This window comes from Vigna umbellata, chromosome 5, assembly GCF_029865625.1.
Source record: "Vigna umbellata cultivar VRB3 chromosome 5, Vumbellata_1.0, whole genome shotgun sequence".
In the NCBI taxonomy this organism is placed as follows: Eukaryota; Viridiplantae; Streptophyta; class Magnoliopsida; order Fabales; family Fabaceae; genus Vigna; species Vigna umbellata.
This window is the reverse complement of record NC_142169.1, coordinates 68,832,234-68,852,620: the sequence shown is the minus strand read 5'-3', so window position 1 is coordinate 68,852,620 and position 20,387 is coordinate 68,832,234. Positions and strand designations below refer to the sequence as shown.

The window sequence follows — 20,387 nt, the reverse complement described above, 5'->3', positions numbered from 1 at the left end:
TCTGCACATTTTCTATAATTAAGCCGATTTTTTTAAATATTTTATATTTTTTATGAAAAAATTAGTAATTTTTAAATCAATAATATAATAACAGATTGTTTATAGTGGACAATAAATTAAGCATAGTGGGTTTGATTATAACATGATAATCCTAGAGGACATGGTAGGCAGCATATATAAATAAAAGAAGCTGGAGCAGTTTGAACAAAAAAATGAAGCTCCATTTCATTGAAATTAGAACATGAGATATACATAAGAAATATGCATGACTACTACTACTACTACATACATCTGACTGATACATATGCTTTATAGTCACTATTATACGCACCAAACCTCAGTTCGGGTGAGTATTAACGGTAGTAACCAGACAACAATTGAAGAAAAAAAAAATAGGTACAAGCAATATAGCCAAGATCAGTGAAGTTATGGACACAAGCCTTCACAAACAACTGTTGGAAGACCAAGATCCTGAGATGGATGTTCTAGCTTTAAGTGTCTTAACACGAGCTAAAACAACTTTCTTCCAAATATCATTAGATATAATGCTCTTCCATCAACAAAGCCGATGATGACAGCTAATAGAGCAAATCATCAAGACAAAATTGTTGGCTGCGATCACAGTAACCCAACATGAAACCTGCAAGTTTTGAGCACAGTCCTGCCTTAAAGCATATTGAGCCACGTCACTCCCTCACAATTTGACATAAAGTTCATACAACATTTTCAGTTAGGACTGCTGAAGGACAAGATTTAACTCTAGGGCAGACCTGGCCAATAGTCCACCCCTCCTGCAGCAAAAAAGAAAATGAAGCTGTGATGTGATTTATTTTCTTGATGAGATGTAAATAAACTGGTAATAAGTTAATAGTACTTATTTAGGAAAACTGATATATTTATGTTTCATCAAAAATAGAAACATGAATAGTATGCCAAAAAGGAAAAAAAAATGCCCCCACAACTGATATATTCTGTAACATTCCTTTTACTAGAATTTTTAGTTGCATACCCCCACTTGCCTTTTCCCACCATAAGATTGATATTTTCAATGTCAAACAAATGTTAAAATTTTTGAAATAGATTAACAAAAACTGTTTTCAATTTACATATTTGTCAACACCAATAAAAACTGCATGATTACCGTATCAGTATTGGAAGGATCATTTGGATCTTTTGCAGTTCCATAAAGCACTGGTTGCAGCATTCTCGTCTGTCCTCAAGATTTTATAGAAGTTAGGTTCATTCACATAAAACACATGAGAAAGGGAAAAGAATAATATGTGAAAATGGAGGTCACCTTTCCTCTTGATGTAGATCAACACCAACAGAGGGAGGTGCTGAAACAGTTGCACGTATTGTTGGACCAAAAACTGCTACAAGCTTCAACAGCATATCCAGTGACACCTTGACATGTCTGTACAGTGAGAACAGAGTAAATATGAGAAAATAATAAGTCCCGTGTTCATCAACAGAAGTAGGCAGGGGTATCACCATGTGTTTTTAAAACCAATATATTAATAAACGATTACCTTTCTATCTTGCTATCAAGCAAGCCTGTGAGCACAGGAAGTAAGCAAGAAAATAAATCCATGGTGAAAATCTCCATCTTCTCCACAAGGACACTGATAACATCTGCTTGAACCTGCATCAAAACGAAACTATTTTTAGGACTGTATATTCAATAATAAAACCATGACTTTCTAGTTAGAGTACAAAAACACCACAAAAAGAAGCCTACAAGTGCCGTAGCACTACTCATAAAATACGCACAGATTGATCTGGCAGCTTTCTCAGAGCACTGGTAGCGCCTTTAATATCATTGCGCTCCCAAAAGTGCCGCACAACCTACAAAAGTAAACAGGATTACCATGACGAGTCAGTAAGTTAGTTACAAAGTGGTTCTAGTTTTTATCATTTTCTTTCTGTAGCCCTGTTTAGCAGACAATCATAAAATTGTACATCAGCGTTACAGCATAAGGCCAACACTGTTATGAGTTCCACATCTAAGAATAATACAGACTGAAACATTGAGTATTAACAACTAGCAAAACTTACCTGTAACTTTGTCAAGCGTGAGCGAAGATTACTCAATGTTACATCATGAGTTTGCATCAGACCTTCAATGATTTCTTCCTCATTTGCAGAGTTTGAATGCCGTATAGAGATTTGAGGCTCAACTTTCTGCAATATTGATAAACATAAACACTATTTAGTTGAATTACAAAAAAGTAACAATTTGTGAAAATGAGTTCATGATTAAATTTGATTTTTCACATTCTTTCAATATATATATATATATATATATGAAATCCTTTTTTTTTACTTCGTACACTATAAAAGAAGATGGACAGTGAATTTTAGAGAAATGTGCAGTCGTAAAATGTGCAGTTAAGTTGATGTGCAATATACTTGAAAAAGTTGTATTTTACAAAAGGATGGGAACTAGTTATTTCCAAAGGAGAAATATGCTGTATGATTTCTAATGTGTTTTAGAATGCTTGTGTGAGAATGTATAGACCCAATTGAAATTGTACATGTAAGTCGTGTGTGAATGTATCATGCATGAGTCATCGATTTCTTTGAGAATGTTGGAAATATATGAGAAATCTGTGATTGGTTGTTTTTCCTGTTTTTATGAAATTAATTGTTAGCCTAAGGATGTATTTGGTTTGTAAAGTGAAACAATGGTATGAATGGATGGATTATAGGTATTTCCAGGAAGGAAACCCCATTGAATGTGTCTCTCTAGTGTACGCATTGATACAAACAAAGTCACAAATACCCATACCAAATTATCAACCCTATCAAAATTTCAATAGGTTAGCTTCTGGCTTAAAAGTATAAAAACTGGAACCTATGGACCTTCATATACAAACATAATTTTCACCACAAAACAAACTGGAAGCTACAAAGAATATGCTAGTATCATAACACTCGTAAAGTGGAGAAAAATTTACCAGTGGGTCATTAGATTTATCAGTTTCCAATATTGTCGTCTTGGGAACAGAGGGCAGATTGTTTTGATCTTCAATTAAGGGAGTTTTTTCTCTCTTCTCACATACTATGGTGACTGTGGGAGATGCTTTTATTTGATCTTCTTGGTGAACTTCTTCTCTCGTTTCATTTATTGTGGGGAGGAATTCATTAGTTTGATCTTCGTCAATTTGAATCTTTTCCCGTCTCTCAAACCTTTCAACCAATGACCGGGTCCTTCCTCGTACAACAGCAACTGCACGAATAGACATAAAAATATTCAATTTTCAGTGGCTTTTACAGTGTATATATAAGAGATTAAAATTGCATATATAAGAGATTGCAGACCTCCATTGACGTATTTAACTGGACTACTTTCTTCCTTGTGAGGTGAGGATTTATCACCTAAAATATAATAAGAATGACACTTTTAAACTCGAAAGACTCAACTTTAATCATAAATAATAAGCCAAAGTATGCATAACATCTCTGTTTGAATGACCTCATAAATGGAAGTTCGGCTCTTTTACTAAAGCAGAACCAAATCTCAACAAGCTACTTGCCAGAATACCTGCTTGTTCACATCCCTAAAAAGAACTTATCTCTCCAAAGTCTTAGCCAATAGTTTATTCACTATTTTTCAAAGGAAATATCAGTTGGAAGTCAAAGGCAAACTTTGCTACAGAGAATTTCATAACATTTCGATATATTTAAAACCAAGGGGCAAATGTAAATATTTCCGAACAAAGTATGATTAGAAATTAGCCTTTATTGAGAGGGTTAAGGAAGCAAGTGGCATTAAGTAAAATATAGATTGGGATCAAAGGAGAAAAAACAACAATTCAATAATTGAGAGCTTAAATACTTGAGGCTAATGAAGTTAACAATCTACGGACGGTATAGCTGAGTCAAAGAGAATTTGTTTATAGCAATGGAACAGTAAACCAAATAAAAGAGATTAAGAAAATATGATAGGGATAGGGAACTACAAAATCGGCAATAAGTTGCATTTGATATGCTCAGTGGTTAATAAGAAAACTTACATTTCTTTTGGTCGGAAAATCTACTCGGAGACAAAATCTTGTCAAACTTGTCTGTAACACTCTTGATAGGATGTTTGTCTTCACACGATTCTTTGACTTCATTCGGAGGTCCCAGATTTGTTTGGAACTTGGGCTCTTTTGTGCTGTCTAATTTAATTGCAGGATCACAAAAGGTTCCAGACTTCATATCTTCTGAAAACCTATCAACATCAAATCTGCCAGTGGATGCTCTCCGTACATGAGCTGGTTTGAGTAACATTCCAGGCTTAGTCTTTGAAAAGGTGATGGTCTCTTTTTCAGATTTTGCTGAGACTTTACCCTCAGGAACATCCCGAGGTACAATGTTCGGTGCAATGAAAGATTTTCTAATTGCTTGTTCATTTGATTTTACACGAACTCCTGTCAGAGGACTCTGCTTGATTGTTCCCAAGTTGCAAATTTCCTTGAATTCCTCTGGGAGATCTACTTTTTCAGAACTTAAAGACCCTGACCTCGGTAAAGTAAAAGGTCTCCCTCCAGAAGCTTTATAAGGAAGAAATGAGCATTTTATTAGATACACGATTGGTAAAATGATTAGATTTATAATACATAGACACCGGAACTATGCAAGTATTATGCATGTATCCTCATTCATCATGTCAAGAAATTTACTTGATGTTCATGTAAAATTAAATTCAGTTGAAGTCAATTCAACATAGCTGCAAACACAAACACACTCTTTTCTAAAACAAACATTGATGTTTTATGGGAGTATCCAGTCTAATAATCTGATAGGTTGTACCATACAGCGCAGACTCTGGCAGAGGCAAATGTTTAATAACCTTGACAAATCCAAATCTAAACCTAACTAAATCAACATTATCAAGAATGGCAAGATAAAGCTGATAAAGAGCAGTACTTCAGTATGGTTTGGTTTTAGCAAGTTAACCAACGCTAATAAGGAATATCTGTGTTGGCAGAGCATTAAAATGCAGCAAAATTCCATCAAATGAGGCCAAAACAGTGCAACTTATGTATGATACAGAACTTCAATTTCCAAAGAGTAACTAAGGAAAAGAAAAAAGAAGAAAACATAAGCTTACAGTCAATATATATATTCTTTATCTCCTTTGATTCATCAGGAGACATGCTGCGCAACCCAGAGGTTGGTCTTTCATTAACTTCAACCTTCTCTAGTTTACTATTTTGAAGATCATGTTTTTGTTCTGTGACTTCATTTTTTTTGGGATCCAAGCCAGCACCATATGGCTCAATAAGCTGAAATGTTGAAGCTACCAGTCAGAATATGGCCAAAGAAAATAAAGAGAAAAATTCCATCTCAAAATATAGTTCATTTAGACTATTGAGAAATATATCGAGAAATAAGTATATAAAACTGATTACTAATACTATTAACCAATAATAATAATGAGCAAAGGAAGAAATTTTCTTTATTCTCAAGCAAACCTGGAGTGTTATTGCACTATACACATACATCATTAAATGTGCTGGAATTCTATTTTCCAGGCTATTAAATATTTCCCTAATTTCAGTATTGCATAAGCAGGGCTGAAGTGATGGCATCACACAACTTTACAAGTACACCTTCACAATTATAATAGAGGTAAATATATGAATATAACAGGCACGACATGTCTCTAAACTAAGATGTAGAAGAAGCAATCTAAATTAATAACATAGTGGATCCTACCGATATATCTGCTACCCAGATTCCAACAGAATTCCGGTAGAATGAGCACCCCAAAAGTTTCCCATCGTGAATACAAAGATCACCAAGTGTTGTCCATCCCATATCAACAGTATCATGACATATCACAGGTTCCCATGAATACACCTACAATATATCGGTATAGCAAATGACATCTTTAATCAGTTGCAAATGCTGTATTATGAATTTATATATAATCTAAAAATTGCAATTTTTTACCTTCAAACTATCTTCATGTCCAGTAAATAGGGTCCTTCCATCAGGATGAAAAGCTATTGAGCGTACCCCAGAAGCCTTATAAAAATAATATGATATATTTCAGATATCTAATACAATAAAAAGTGATATTATTTATAGTAATTAAAGAAAACGCAATAATTTACACTTATCAAAGAATATAAATTTTATTGTGCCGCACAAGTACATGTGTTTGGCAGAGAAATGAATATAATTGTTTCCTTTCAAAAAGTTTAGATACCTCACGCCTGGCAGATCCAATCATTTCAAAGGTTTCTAAATCCCAGAATTTCACTGTTCTATCAGCAGAACCTGCAAAACAGTTTATGAATTTCAATTAACTTGCATATATTAGTAATAAACCAGGCGTAACTTAACCCCAGAAGTTAGATCAAGAGGGGAGGATTACACAAGCCTTATAATGATTAACTTTAGCCATATTCCTACCCAGTGTGAGACATCCTAATATCATGTTTATACAAACAATAAGTTTGTAGAAGTTTTGGAGGTAGAGAAGATCAAGTATAGAACATGTTATAATTGACACTAAGCAAAACGAAACAACACATTTCACATCCCCAAGACCACCGTCTGATAATATCCAAATATTTCATATTCTTTTATTTAAGTATAAAATAGGCTTTTATTTAATAGGCTTTAATTATTAATTGATAATTACAGAATTTGGTAAGATCTAATTAGATATCTACAACATAGATGTGGAAGTTTCATAGTTTGAATCTCCTACAATGACAAGACTTAACTCACTGAAATTAAAATACTAAAAGAAGGAAAGAATAATACTTTCTATGTTTCCTAACAATGAGCATCAAGAGGGATTGTATATGAATAAGAAGAGTAGTCTAAGAAGGATTTATATTAACAGTATCTAAAAGATTATATATATGTATCTATTCAATAAAAGCGGCGATTATTATGAAACAAATAATATTTTTATATTCCCCATACGTAAGCATCTACCACTATTAAATGCTTCAACTGTTCAAAAAAATCACCTGTAGCCAGAAGAAATTCAAGCGGATGGAAATCTATTGATCTAATGGGTCCTTCATGGAACTTGAAGTCGTGCAAGAGCTTCCCAGCTGTTAGATCCCACACCTGCACATATTGGTATAAAAATTGTGTAAGTTAAAATCTATTGCATGTTAGAGCATCACTGGTCTAAGAATGTCCATATTGTTACCTTCACAACATTATCTAATCCACCAGAAACAACCCAACGGCCATCTGGAGTAAATTTGATAGTACTGATGCCCTGGCTATGACCCTTGTACGTATGAATACATCCTTTTTTTCTTATGTCCCAAATCTTTAGATTAGTGTCCATGGAGCCAGATGCAAAAAATTCACCGAAAGGGTGAAACTCAACAGCAGTACAATTGGATCTGTGTCCAGCAACTGTGCGAACCACTATACTTCAAGAACAATAACAATATATTAGAAGTGTTACTGAATTATCAAAGGTAGGATCACATATGGTGACCAAAATATGAAAAATGCTGTAAGATTTCAAAATCAGAAGTAGTAGCAGTACTTGTGGATTCCATTATAAAATTGTTCAAGGAAGGTAGATAGCCAAACTGCCAAATTCATAATTCTTTAGTCATGTAATAAACACCATTCATTTCTCTAGTTTACACTCAGATAATCCAACAATAAACACCATTCTAGATTGTAATATTATCCTAACTTCATCATGGTTTAGTGGACTAATTAACTTACTCTTAGCTTCTTCCAAATCCCAAAGCTTTATCACACCAGTTGATGCTCCACCAAGTACTAAAACTTCTGCTGAGTCAAATGCGACAGATTCAACTGGACTAGTATGACCAGATAGGCTCTGCATGTTGCAGTAAGTCAAGTATTGTTAGGTCGGTCACACATGCCACCTGGCACTACTTCCATCAAAACAAAGTCACATACAATTCATAATGAGGAATCCAATCAGGAAAACTATTACAGATGATATATTATTATGATCTGACTATGGTAGTAAATCCCAGTTTCGCAGTATCCTCCCTATGACGGCAGTGCCAAAAATTTTAAACAGATAAGTAAGGAAACCACTAAAAATTGTAAAAGAAAGTAGGACGCATTAGAAATAGACCATCTGTTAAAGTGGCCGAGCCAATGATCTAGCGGTAGCAATATCCCAATTAGAATGCTACAAAAAACATAGCAAGCAATGGCACTGACCATTAGTGAAGTTGGCTTCCCGATTGTCCAAAGATTGACCTTGTGATCATCACCTCCAGTAATGAAAAGACGGCATGCTTTCTTTCCGATATTTAAACAATTGACGCTTGCCGAATGAGCCACAAATTCCTCTAAAGTTTATTGGCTCAGGAATTCACATTATCAAATAAACCAACACAGTCAACACACAGAGAACCAGATTGAAAAAGTAAATAAATAAATCAAGACTCTACAAATCAAAATTCTTAAACCTAGAATATTCATATCTTTCAACATCTGATTTCCAAAAGATCAGAGAGAGGAAAAAATGAGGAATATTTCAAATAATTGAAGGGAAAAAAGTACGGATAAGAAGTAAGAGAAAACCTTGAAATTGAAAGTTCCCATGAACTTCTGCAACAGTTTCAGGGCAACCAAATGGAACAAAAATGTAAAGAGCTTAAAAGTTTCCAACATAACTACCAAAATTAGTATCACTTATTTATCCCCAGAAAACAAACACACCAAATTCCACCTTGCCCTCTCCTATAACATAAAACCCAAAAAGAAAAAAAAAACTGATAAATAAACAAAACCCTTTGAAGCTGCAAAGAACCATTTAATCCAGATTTCAATACAAACCCAGCCACCGGTAACCATTTTTTTTTTTTAAAAAACAGAAACAATTCCAGATAACCATTTTCTCTAGCAGAACACATTCAATCATTTATTGTCTACAAAAAAGGATACGTATTTTATATCCACGCTTTGCCATTTTTTGTTGGACACCTCAGAAACCAGCTTCTGAAGCTGAAATGAGTTTCCTTTCTTGAAGTAAGGAAGCAATCCAGAACTTGGGTCTACTCCAAAGACTCTCCCTGCTGCTGCAACGATTCACGGCAACAAGAAGAGACGCTTCAGCGGGTGGAAATGAAAATCCGAAGCTAAGGTAGGAATTAGAATGGATGTGTCAGATGAGAAATGGTCTCGAAACAATAATAACAAAAGAAGAAGAATTCAGATTCAACAGTGAGAAATGAGAAGGGGAATGAAAATAATGACCAGGAATTTCTTTTTCTTGGTAATAAATACTTTCCTTTCCCCTTGCTTTTTGAAATATTTATTTATTTTATTTATCAGCTTATTTTGTAACCTTCATTAATTATGTGTGGAGCAACCAGCAAAGACTAGTCTGTTTTGGATTGCAGTTAGAAAAAAAATAATAGATTTAAGAGTGTCTTTTGACAGATCTTCAGTTAAATTTAATTTTTTATTATGTTCATTTATAATATAAATTTAATAAACTACAGTTTTAGTTATTGTTGAGTTCCAAAAATAATTAGCTTTCTGTTGGAATAAAAAAAGTTATTTGGTTTGTAAATAGATAAATACTATAGATATAAATATTAAATACATTCATAAAATTTCAACAAACTATACCTTTTTTTTTCATGGCTACTTTCCCATGGCGGACTTAAATGTCCTCCACATCTTGCTGTTATACTTACAAATTACCTAAAAAGCCCTTCTTTTGTCGCTGACGTGTCATCACTTTTGACACGGTTTTTAATTTATTTTTTTAAGCTATATAATATTTGAGGCATCCATAGATTAGTTTTTTAGTTTTTAATAATGTATTTGTTTTTTTATGTGGAATTAAGAATTGTTCGGTGACTGTGATTGTATTCTATTTTATTGTGTCTTGCACGTTTGTGGCTACAAAAATAAATTTATAATATTTATTTATTATAAGATTTGGCTAATAAAACTCAAAGATATTTACAAATACTTTTCCTTTTATTCCATGGCTACCTAATTTCTTGAATAATTTAACTAACAATTGAAGAAGAAGCAATTTGAAGAGATAAAAGGCACGAAAATGACTTGTATTGCACAAGGGAAGATTCCTTATAAGATAATCTTCCTTTCTTGGTGTATAATTTTTCATTATGCAGGGGAAAACTTAGAACAACATATCATGTTTCATTGTCATTCAATAATATGATAGCCATATAACAACTGCATTAACAACACGTACTTAAACTATGAACTCTATTCATTAAAATATCCATAGTCTATATAATCTTTATATAAAACTCAATATATATTCAAAAATTCATAAATGCTTAGTGTGTTGATAATTAATTTTAAAAACTAAACCGTTAGAAGTCTAAGAATAAATGTAACTGCTGCACAAAAAGTTATTGTAATAAATATTTGTGATTTTCCATAAATTTATTTTATTTTCTATTGTAAATATTTTAAATTAATCTGACTCATTTAAAAAATAAGAAATTTTTGGTTGACTAATTTTTCATCAATATGCACTGCAATTCCATTGCAGTGTTTGTGTTTCCATTGACTAACAGTGAGTTTATTCAGATGAAATGTTTCTTTCAATGAATTCGAAAACTTTGCCAGCAAATCAACATTTCTTAGAGCCAGTGTAGTGGGCCAATTTTTCAGGCTAAAGTTTAATTGCATGTGAGTAGTTGAATTTAGTGATATCAAGATCTCAATCATGATTGTACACATTTTTTCCCTAAAAATATTTATAACTAAAATTATATAAACAGCTTTTTCCATATTTATTTAGAATATAAATTGGATTCAATTTAACTCACCTTCAACTTAAATCTGACACTCACTTGTTTTCAGATTCAGGCATGTAGAATGGAAATTTTCATCATTTTGGACTTTACCATATTTCCAAATACACCATGTACCACAAATTCTGAAGTATTTATACTTACATAATCCAATTAATTCATAATCTATAAAATTCCAAGAAAAAAATCCAATAATTCATAAGATCCACTTTGTTAGCAGAGACAATTTTTTTTTTTCAAATCAAGACAAAAGTGTAGTTATAATACTCCTGATTTTGGAAACAAAATTAATTAGTTACTAATATTAATTCTAAGTTGGAGTTAAACATATATTCATGATTCATAATAATGGGCATGAATATTAAAACTCAAGCTATTTTAATAATTTTTTTACCTTGAAAAATCCTATATTTTAAACGTTAAATTGAGCATACAAAATATCTCTCACAAGCAAACGGTCTTGTTTTTCTTGATCTTCCTCTATTATTGTCTTTTTAAGCTGTTCAAAATTAGTACTACATGAAGTTTCTGACTTAATTATAAAAGTAAAGACTCCAAAGAAAAGGTTAGCATGCTGGATTTCTCATATGATGTGGGGTTCAACACTTCAACGTTCAATTGGTGAAATGTTTTTCATGTGCAAGACAGCAAGAGAATGTTTTCACAAACACCACATTCACTGAAACATGACTGTCCCTTGCATCATCAAAATAATGTTAGTAAAGAAAAGGGGAATCATTCACTAAGGGTTGGCACCACAGCCTCATGTTTGTTCCACTACACCAACATTATTTTAACCAAACACATTATATTTAATGTAATGCCCTATTCCTCTTTTTAAATCCATAAAAAAAAGGAAAAAATTTCAATCCATGAATTGTTGGATAGGAAGAAACAAGTTTTTGTAACAATGATAGATAGTACTTTGAACTTTTTTTTTCACTATTATTTTCTCTCTTATGTACATGCACCTTCGTACTATTGTTACATACTATTTGGTATTTTTTTTTATGGAATGAAAGAGTGTGGCCCTCTAGGCAGACAGGAAGACAGATTCCTCGGAAGTCGTGAACTTAAAATCGGAGTGTGTGTCCATGTTTTATTTATTTTTTCTTCTTAATTATTTTTATATTTTAAATTAACGAAATTAAATAACGGAAGTGTTTGACTGAGAAACGGAGAAAAACTGTGTACAACCCGTGACACTGTCATATTGTCGTTTCCTTCTTTTTAAAATTTTGATGCAGTCATTTTCGATGTCAGCAACTTTCACCTCCATAGTCCATTCTATTAGGCTTTTACCTTTTTTTCTCTTTTCTTTTTAACGAGCCAACACAAAACGACAAGGAAAATAATGTGCCCAAAGTGTTAGAACATGACAACGACGCGTGACCATGTGCACCCTTAGAACTACATCGTGGACCAATGTTTGGCCCATTACGCCCATGGGCTACACAAAAGGTTTGGGCCTACTACTCAAGGAGTAATAAATAAAAAATACATTCATTTATTAAAGATAAATAAATATAATCCATTTTTCTACAAAATATTTAAAAAGGTAAAATATTCAAAGATCCCTTTTCATGTCTACACAAACTGTTAAACCTGCTTATTGTGTTTCTTACGAAAAATAATTGTTCAAAAACTTTTATAACAACTAGATGAGTTAAAAGAAACCTTTAAGAAGCTTTCTAAATAAGTTTCTTCAAAGCTAAAACATAATTTCTTCAAAGACACTTCCAAATCACAGAATCACATTAAAAGTCAAACAATTCAACCTCATTTAACGCCGTAACGCATTGATGTAAAATTTAGGTGGGTTTGGATTTCCTAAAGAAGGTATGTGAACTTTATCCAACTTAAATACATTGTCAATAATAAAAAATCATGTAACCACAAATTATAGAACATAGAACATGACAAATTATAATAACTATTCTAGCTAACATCAAACCAAATTTCTACCATCAGGTATAAACTTTTTAATGCAACATTGAAAAAAGTTTTTTTTTTTTTTTGTTTTGTAAATTTAGTGGCTAAACTTGCTTTTTCTCCGTTGAAAAGTTGGTCCAAGCCGCAATGATATTGCTCCTAAGTAACCAAACTTGGGCAAACCTCAAATATAGATATAAATTCTCTACAAACCAAATGAAAAAAATAATAATACATGAATGCAGCATCTCTAAAAGGGTGACATTTTAGTAAGTTAATGCTTTATGTATGATATACATAAGCCGAAAATCATAGTGTCTACAACACCATGGACAATCATGGATCACACTTTGGTGAATATGAGCCCATATAACATATTAGACTATTAACATAATTCATCTTAGTAACTAAAAAACTAAACGACGAAGTATAAACTATTGCATAATTACATTACTAAGCAGATTTTCAACACACATAAGGTAAAAATATTTGGCTCACAAAATTAATAAAGAAAAATAGACTTGTCATCAGCAACACTTCCTGGCTACTGGAATTCATCTTTTCACAGATAGATACGTTTTCTTTACATCATTCGTAAGAGATCTTGAACAATTTCCGACATTGCAGGTCGGAATTCAGGTTCACGCTGGAAGAAATAAAATAAATAATGTTTGCAAAAATAATAGATGATAGAATATCAAAAGTTTATAAATTTATAATGCATTTTTTTTCTTTACATTTTTCTACCCTTAAAATTGATTAACATTGTGACATATCTTTAACCATGAAGTTACTTAGTATGGATTGGCTACTTGTTTAGCAGTACGACAATGTTCCTTAAAAGCTAATTGTGGCTATTCATGCCATAGTTGCACATTTCCATCAACACCACAAGAATTCAGCGACCATATTTTCTAGCAACAAAGCAATGCATACTTTGATATTTGACCATTAAAGTTACGTTAGTGCAATGCAACCAGAAGACAATATACAACTAAATCCACTTTTTCTAAAAGCGTTTTCACTTTCTCCTTCTTTAGGCTTTGGCATTGAATAGAGTAGCACACAAAGTCCAACTACCATGCGATGATTGTACTTCTAAATGTTCCAGCATCCAATACTCAATGTGTAGGTAAAAAGGGCAGTCTATGCAAAAACAAAAACTTCATTCCTTTCCATTTTATATGTTTTTTCTAACTTGATATATTTTATGGAGCTTTTCAAAAGCCTTGGGGTCAGAAATAGTGAAAATCTTGACTCTAATGAAAATCTTGAAGGCACATTCACACAAAATTATTAGATTACCTGTAGACATGAAGAAACAATATCTGCAAAACGCGACAAGGACTTCATAGGATAGGCTCCGTTCAAGCAGGGGTCAACCATTTTTGACAATGTATCAATGTCATGGAGTTGAGGGACAGCCCATCTCACCAAAAATTGCTCTGCACGAGGCCGGGACCTAAACATTTGTGATGCTTTAGCCAAATTCGAAATTTTAAGCATTGTTTCTGTTAAGCTGGAAAAGATATGAACACAACTATCATAATTGCTAATGGCATTACTCACTTGTCATGAGATTTTCGTCCAGTAAGGAGTTCTAACATTACAACACCAAAACTGAAGACATCACTTTGCTGTGTGTAACTTCCAGACTCAAATTCTGGAGCACTGTAACCATAAGCAGTAAGGAGGCGTCCTGATAACTGAGATTAGATGCGTCATTGTTAGACAGGAATGTAACAAAAACAGAGGAAATAAACTTAAATCTTGGGTCTGTAGCAGTACTTTTTGCCACCCTACAAACTAGACTCCGAAAATATAGAATGCAATTTTCTGAAATTAAGAATATCAGGAGAACTAGAATTTAAGTCATTTTAGTTATATATACAACAGAGTTTATGAACCAAACCAATAATCTATTTCGGCTCTTAGTACCACACAAATTCTATATTAAGATTTTCCACGCAACCATCATGGTTTTGCTGCATAGTGGCATAAACTGTATCTCCTTTCATACAATATGAAATTCCATTCCATACCTTCATCTTTATTGCCATAAAATATATCAAATTCTTTGTAAAATGAATTACCCTCTAAAACTTTTCTATCCAAACGCAAGGCTAAGGTCTGATAAAATATCTGATCATACGCTTTTGCACTTACTTTTTACATATGAATATAATTCTTTTGCGCCATTTATTCCATGACATTCAACAGAACTACAAGAATGTCTGCTACATAGTTAAGAAGCCTAAAAAGCATTCAATAAATATCAGTTGAGAATTCACAGATTAAGAAATTAAAAGAGTTACCTGACCCGTAGAGCCAGAAGATAACAATGGCCCTAATCCACAATCAGAGATGCACACTTCCAAATTGTCATTCAGAAGAACATTATTAGACCTAAAATTTCGATGCACAATAGGTGGCCTAAAGTTCTCATGCAGGTACCTTGTACAAGAAAGACAAGGAATATCAGAGATAAGGCCGTCATGAAAAGAAAAATCAAGGCCATGGCCTATTGCTAATAGTCTTGAACATAACTGGTTTATACTAGCAGACTCAAATTTATGTCATGCTACAAGACCTTCCACAATTGTACCAATAGCTGTGTTTCAGTTAACATATTATAGGATAACAGCGACTAAAATATAAAAGCAATGCTTCCCACCTCCAAAAGGTATTACTTAGTGACTAATATTGAGTTTATGTAACTAAAAAATTGGAATCGGGTTGGTCACTAAACTCACTCTAAAGCTCTGGCAGCTCCGAGTGCCACTCGAATGCGTGCATTCCATGGAAGTTTGATTCGCTGATCATCATCCCCATGCAATACATTATGTAGGGTCCCATTACTGCAATACTCATATACAAGTAGTCGTTGGCTGTGTTCAACACAGTAGCCTACAAGTCTTGCAATATTTGCATGCTGAATATTGGAGATGCTGGATACCAATTGAAGAAATTGCTCATGACTCTGCCCCATGGAAGCAGTAGCATCCAGTTTCCTCACTGCCAATAGCTAAAAAGAACATTTCAAAGATATAAGCACGTGAGGCACCAGTAAACAGTAGTCAAGCCAGGAAAATTAGACAACAGATAATCTCAAGAAAGGACAATTAAAAGGCTGTGCAGAGCATAAAAAATCACAAACCAATATATTTATCCTAACAAAGTATGAACTGGGGCAAAGCCAATGGTCATCAATGCAACACTCAATATTAACTGTTTGATTAGAACTATCTAAAATAGATAGCCAGGAGTGACTGGCTGACTACTAAGTCAGAGAAATTGTTTCATTAAAAATTCTCCAAAACCAATATAAACTCTGTTTCAAAAAATATCATTGATTAAATCAGTGTTTATGAATTCTATATCTGCAGATAAAGCTGGCTGGACCACAATGGTCTTGTGGACCAAACCACCCAATCAGAACTTGTTCTTAGATAGGTTGAAGAGTAGTTTCTGAGAGCATTGGTTGGGTTCAAATAGTAACAGAATATATCAATTGGCCTTGGATATTATTCGATATGATCATAACATAAGCAGTGACAGACAAAATCTCAACAAACACAAGCAGGTTCTTGCTATTTCATAAAACCCAAAGGGGAAAAAACATAAGTGTTCCAATCTCTAAAATAACAGGTTTAAATAGAAACAAGAAATTCATTAATGAGGAGACATTTGAGAGAATGAATACAAAAGAATGCCGAAATAGACATGTTATAAAACTAGGAGAATCCTTTTATGTAGAGACATAGAAGCTAGAACATTACCTTTCCATCAGGGAGTTCAGCCAGATAAACCGGCCCTAGTGTGCCTTCCCCAATGCAGTTTTCTTGGGAAAAGTTATTTGTATATTGTTGAAGCAATGCAATAGTATAAATTTCGATGGAATTTGTCATAACTTGTTTTTCAGTTTCTTTGGTAGTTGTAGCGGGATTGATAGTGATCTTCTCACCAGAAATGGTTGGGAAAGAGTGTTTTGGTGGTGGCTGCAGGGGTGAAAGTTTGGAACCCCCTCCAGTGTTCATTGATTGATGACCATTATTGCATTCTGAAGTTGCAGATACTACTTTCACATGTATGTCTCCTTCATCTTGAACCTTAGGAATCGAATTTGTGCTTCTATTTGGTACTTCACATTTACCCTTCTCCTCTTGGTTAGTTGCTCCAAAAACTGAATCATTGCATGCAGATTTATTCAAAGGTCCCCCAAACACGCCCACATCATCAAGTTTCTTAGCATTTTTCTTCTCCGGCCTCCTTTTAATGCAACACAACATTAGAAGACAAACTCCCAATACAATGAATACAAAAAGACCTGCACCAGCAATCCAGATGATGCTCTTAGCCATAAAAGACCTCCTAGCACTTGCAGGCACTCGTGCTGTCAGGGCAGAAGGACCATATGCCACTTTCCAAGGCGATTCTTGGGGGGATGGAACCATAGCTACTGGTGCAGGGGCTGCAAGAGGAGGTGATGGAATGATGGTAGTATTAAACGGATTCCCATTTTTACTGCACAGGACATGCTACTATGTTAACTAGAATAAAAGATCTGGAATAAGGTAATGAACCGATTTATCTTATAAGAACATACTTAAAACATCTAGAATAAAAGATTCATAGTGCAGAGTTCAAGATCTATTGTTATTTCTCATACTGTCACACACCAGAACCAAAGCTTGAAAAAATGGGAGCATGGAAAATAAATAATAGTACAAAACAAAACATGTCTCACCTGAAATTAGGGATAGACAACAATTTTGGAGGAATTGGCCCAGAGAATAAATTGTTCTCTATATCCCTGCATAATAATAAAATCACAAGTAAAATATATCTAGTTCTAGCCATTGATGCAATTGCAGGATATATCTCAAAATGTAATTTCATAGTTAGAATTGTACAGGTCTTGAAGTGGCAGGTCTTGCAACACGTAAAGGGTCCCCGAAAGTTGATTATTTTGCAAGTGCCTGAAAGTGCAAAATGAATCAATAATAAATAACACCTCATTACATGTAGCAAAATAGAATATATTCATAGGAAGAAATTTTACTCACAATGTTATAAGAGATGATAAACTCCCTGTTGAGGAAGGCAGCTGACCACTCAAGTTATTATTTGACAAATCCCTGAAACATGGCATAGGGTTTCCATGAGTTGTGCATGGAAATGGAATAAAGAAAGAGAAATGCCAGTGCAATTTAACATCATTTTCCAACGTATTAATTGAACCAGTACGATGATGAAATACATGTAGGATTTAACAATTGAAAAGGTTGCTTAATTATCAATGGACACCATTTATCTTCCAAAATGGACAAACATTTTAAGAACTCACAAGTTTGACAGCTGAGTTAATAAGGACAAGGCATCCGGAATGCTTCCATTTAATCGATTTCCCATGAGAGACCTAAATATTCAATCAAAACATAAAGTGGTTAAGTATTCTGGTAGATATGCATTTATCAACAGATCATTCAGTAAATACTGCTGTAAAATCATGAATTTCAAGATAAAAATGATAACATACAAGCTCCGCAGAGTAGGGGGCAGAGTAAATGGAATAGGCCCTTCAATGTGGTTGTTACTAAGATCCCTGTGGAATGGTGAAACAAGAAAGCTTCATGAGGTTTTCTAGTGCGAATACTAATAATTACATAATTACTTGTCAAGGGCCAAATTTTCCCAATTAATCTAAACAAAACTGACTCCTCCATAACCAGTGACTTTGGGCAAATATGAGCCTAGTGTACATAATTTTGATGTAGTAACCATTATATATGTGCATATTTCAGTATATATGAGCACTGGGCAGTATTCACAGTGGACACACGTATTTATATGATATAAATACTGCTGAATCGAGTAACTCTGAAAAGCAACAAATGTTTGCATGATCAATCAGCACGGGTAAAATTATCTCAAAAGGCACTACTTACAATTCTAAAATGGATGGGAAATTCAAATTGCTGCCCAGCTGTCCACCCAAATTCATGCTTCCAAGGTGTCTGTCAAATATAAATTCCACTGAGCCTTATCCCAGGTGTTCACATTCAGCACTATTAATCAAATAACTTATGCAATGCAAACCAATTACCTAGAATATGAAAACAATAACAAAATTGAAATCAATACCACCTTAAGAAAGGGAGGATAGACATACATAGCAGTTATGTTGGAGAAGACACAAGCGACACCTTGCCACAGTTCTAAACATGGATCTCCTCCCACGGATTTCCACCCTTGAAGTGGTGGCGACCCCAGAGAAACATATAGACTATTGATTGCACCAACTGTAACCATGACACACCTTGAAACAGATTAGTTTCCATAACCTGTGCACTTTATAAGTTAAACAACAAATAAATAAAAAGAACTTCGTTTACTTATTTTCTTGATATTTTTCTTCGGTTTTAATGTACCTTCCCTAAGAAGTAAATGAAGCATTATATTTCTAATATGGAAATAAAACTAAGAGATGAGAAGACTATTTGCAATACCATCAACCATATCGGTATCTCCAACACAGAAAGTCCCTGCGAGAATCACGACGCAGGTGACAAAAATCCCAACATGCAACTCCAATTTGGTGCTTGTCATTTTCACAATGGAGTTAACTTCCAAGATTGAAGCCACAGAAGCTATACACCGAAGTTGGGGAAGCTCAAAACTTCAAAACTGAAAACACACTAAAGAACAAGACAAAAACTTCCACGAGAATCCGAGGTCGTTCTTAAAAGGGAATCAAACCCTTTTCAGAACAGAGACAAAAATAAAGGAAAATGAAAATGGTGGGGGAAAGTGACCAAAATAAAAAAGGCTTCAGTGCGACATGGAGAAAGAAAATGGGAAAGAAGGAGACTTAAGAGAAGAGGAAAATGAAAAACAAAAGGTGAGCAATGCAGGGTAAGCAAGAGTTGAGAAACCCTAAAGAGTGTCGTCCAAAGCACACACTAGTACTGTACAGTGTAGTGTAAGGATATACAGGCACTGTGTGACACTCTTTATCTGTTTCTTTTTCTGTCTTTCTTCTCAAAAGCAGAGACAAGCAGAGCGCTTTTTGAGACATCATTCAAAAATTGTTTTACATGTTTGATTTGTAATAATAAGGGGGTCCACCATCCTCGCGTACACACAAGGATTTAAGACATTTCCAACGTTAGATTCGACTTCTTATAACGGTGAAATGAGGAGAGAAAAAATTTGTTTGCACGAACATAAATATACAAGCTTAGTTAAATTCACAGTCTGAATTTTCGTATGCCAATTTAAATCTCACTGGTACTTACAACTGCTTTTATAGCTGCAATCATGCATAATTAAGGATTATTTCTGTATTTAACATCATAACGTTTTTTAATCATCAACAATGGACACTACACATTGTACGCTAGCATGAAAAAAAAAAAAACAGTAAGCGATCTCAACTATCCTTTCATTTGCTTCATGTGCTTTAAAACTTATTGACTCTTTTTATTGAATTATTATTTATGTGTATTGAATTCTTTTTCAATGGTCAATTTGCGTTTAAAAAATTCAATTAGCTGGGTTTAGTTATTGAATAAGACTCTTGGAGATGTTATACACTCACCCTCACTAGTATATTAACATGATTGCAAAGAGGAAAAAGTAAACTAGGATTTTGCTTGTGTATCTTATAAAGTAATATGCAAGTTTCAT

General features: G+C 33.7%; 2 protein-coding genes across 5 annotated transcripts; both read right to left on the bottom strand.

The window, feature by feature from the left end:
* Positions 1-199: 199 nt before the first annotated feature.
* LOC124830167 (katanin p80 WD40 repeat-containing subunit B1 homolog KTN80.1-like) lies at positions 200-9,216 on the bottom strand. 2 transcript variants are annotated; one of them, XM_047303810.2, is made up of 18 exons: positions 8,908-9,216; positions 8,179-8,309; positions 7,705-7,822; positions 7,166-7,392; positions 6,978-7,080; positions 6,203-6,273; positions 5,944-6,018; positions 5,707-5,850; positions 5,099-5,273; positions 4,017-4,538; positions 3,322-3,378; positions 2,958-3,229; positions 2,056-2,181; positions 1,771-1,845; positions 1,530-1,642; positions 1,298-1,414; positions 1,142-1,210; positions 200-791 (listed from the first exon to the last, which is right to left on the bottom strand). In XM_047303810.2, exons 1-18 carry the CDS (start codon positions 8,930-8,932, stop codon positions 731-733), a joined length of 2,481 nt encoding a protein of 826 aa, XP_047159766.1. In that variant the 5' UTR covers positions 8,933-9,216; the 3' UTR covers positions 200-730. The 2 variants fall into 2 exon arrangements, with proteins under 2 accessions (XP_047159766.1, XP_047159767.1); XM_047303811.2 differs by lacking the exon at positions 8,908-9,216 and having other exon boundaries at positions 7,166-7,397; positions 8,179-8,200.
* Positions 9,217-12,927: 3,711 nt separating this feature from the next.
* On the bottom strand, positions 12,928-19,726 carry LOC124830168 (protein STRUBBELIG-RECEPTOR FAMILY 1-like). 3 transcript variants are annotated; one of them, XM_047303812.2, is made up of 14 exons: positions 19,208-19,726; positions 18,871-19,000; positions 18,647-18,715; positions 18,238-18,303; positions 18,046-18,117; positions 17,765-17,836; positions 17,612-17,677; positions 17,446-17,511; positions 16,478-17,222; positions 15,452-15,723; positions 15,014-15,152; positions 14,268-14,404; positions 14,004-14,160; positions 12,928-13,344 (listed from the first exon to the last, which is right to left on the bottom strand). In XM_047303812.2, exons 1-14 carry the CDS (start codon positions 19,305-19,307, stop codon positions 13,282-13,284), a joined length of 2,154 nt encoding a protein of 717 aa, XP_047159768.1. In that variant the 5' UTR covers positions 19,308-19,726; the 3' UTR covers positions 12,928-13,281. The 3 variants fall into 3 exon arrangements, with proteins under 3 accessions (XP_047159768.1, XP_087972916.1, XP_087972917.1); XM_088116790.1 differs by having other exon boundaries at positions 18,871-19,042; positions 19,208-19,725; XM_088116791.1 differs by lacking the exon at positions 19,208-19,726 and having other exon boundaries at positions 18,846-18,966.
* Between the last annotated feature and the right edge of the window lie 661 nt (positions 19,727-20,387).

Coding starts and splice junctions, on each gene's coding strand:
- LOC124830168 (XM_047303812.2), bottom strand. CDS start 19,307: ATGACAAGCACCAAATTGGAGTTGCATGTTGGGATTTTTGTCACCTGC. Junction 17,223..17,445: donor TTGTCTATCCCTAATTTCAG/GTGAGACATGTT, acceptor TGTCCTGTGCAG/TAAAAATGGGAATCCGTTTA. Junction 15,153..15,451: donor GGAGCTGCCAGAGCTTTAGA/GTGAGTTTAGTG, acceptor TTCTTGTACAAG/GTACCTGCATGAGAACTTTA.
- LOC124830167 (XM_047303810.2), bottom strand. CDS start 8,932: ATGGCAAAGCGTGGATATAAAATAC. Junction 1,846..2,055: donor CACGCTTGACAAAGTTACAG/GTAAGTTTTGCT, acceptor TTACTTTTGTAG/GTTGTGCGGCACTTTTGGGA. Junction 1,211..1,297: donor GATCTACATCAAGAGGAAAG/GTGACCTCCATT, acceptor TCTTGAGGACAG/ACGAGAATGCTGCAACCAGT.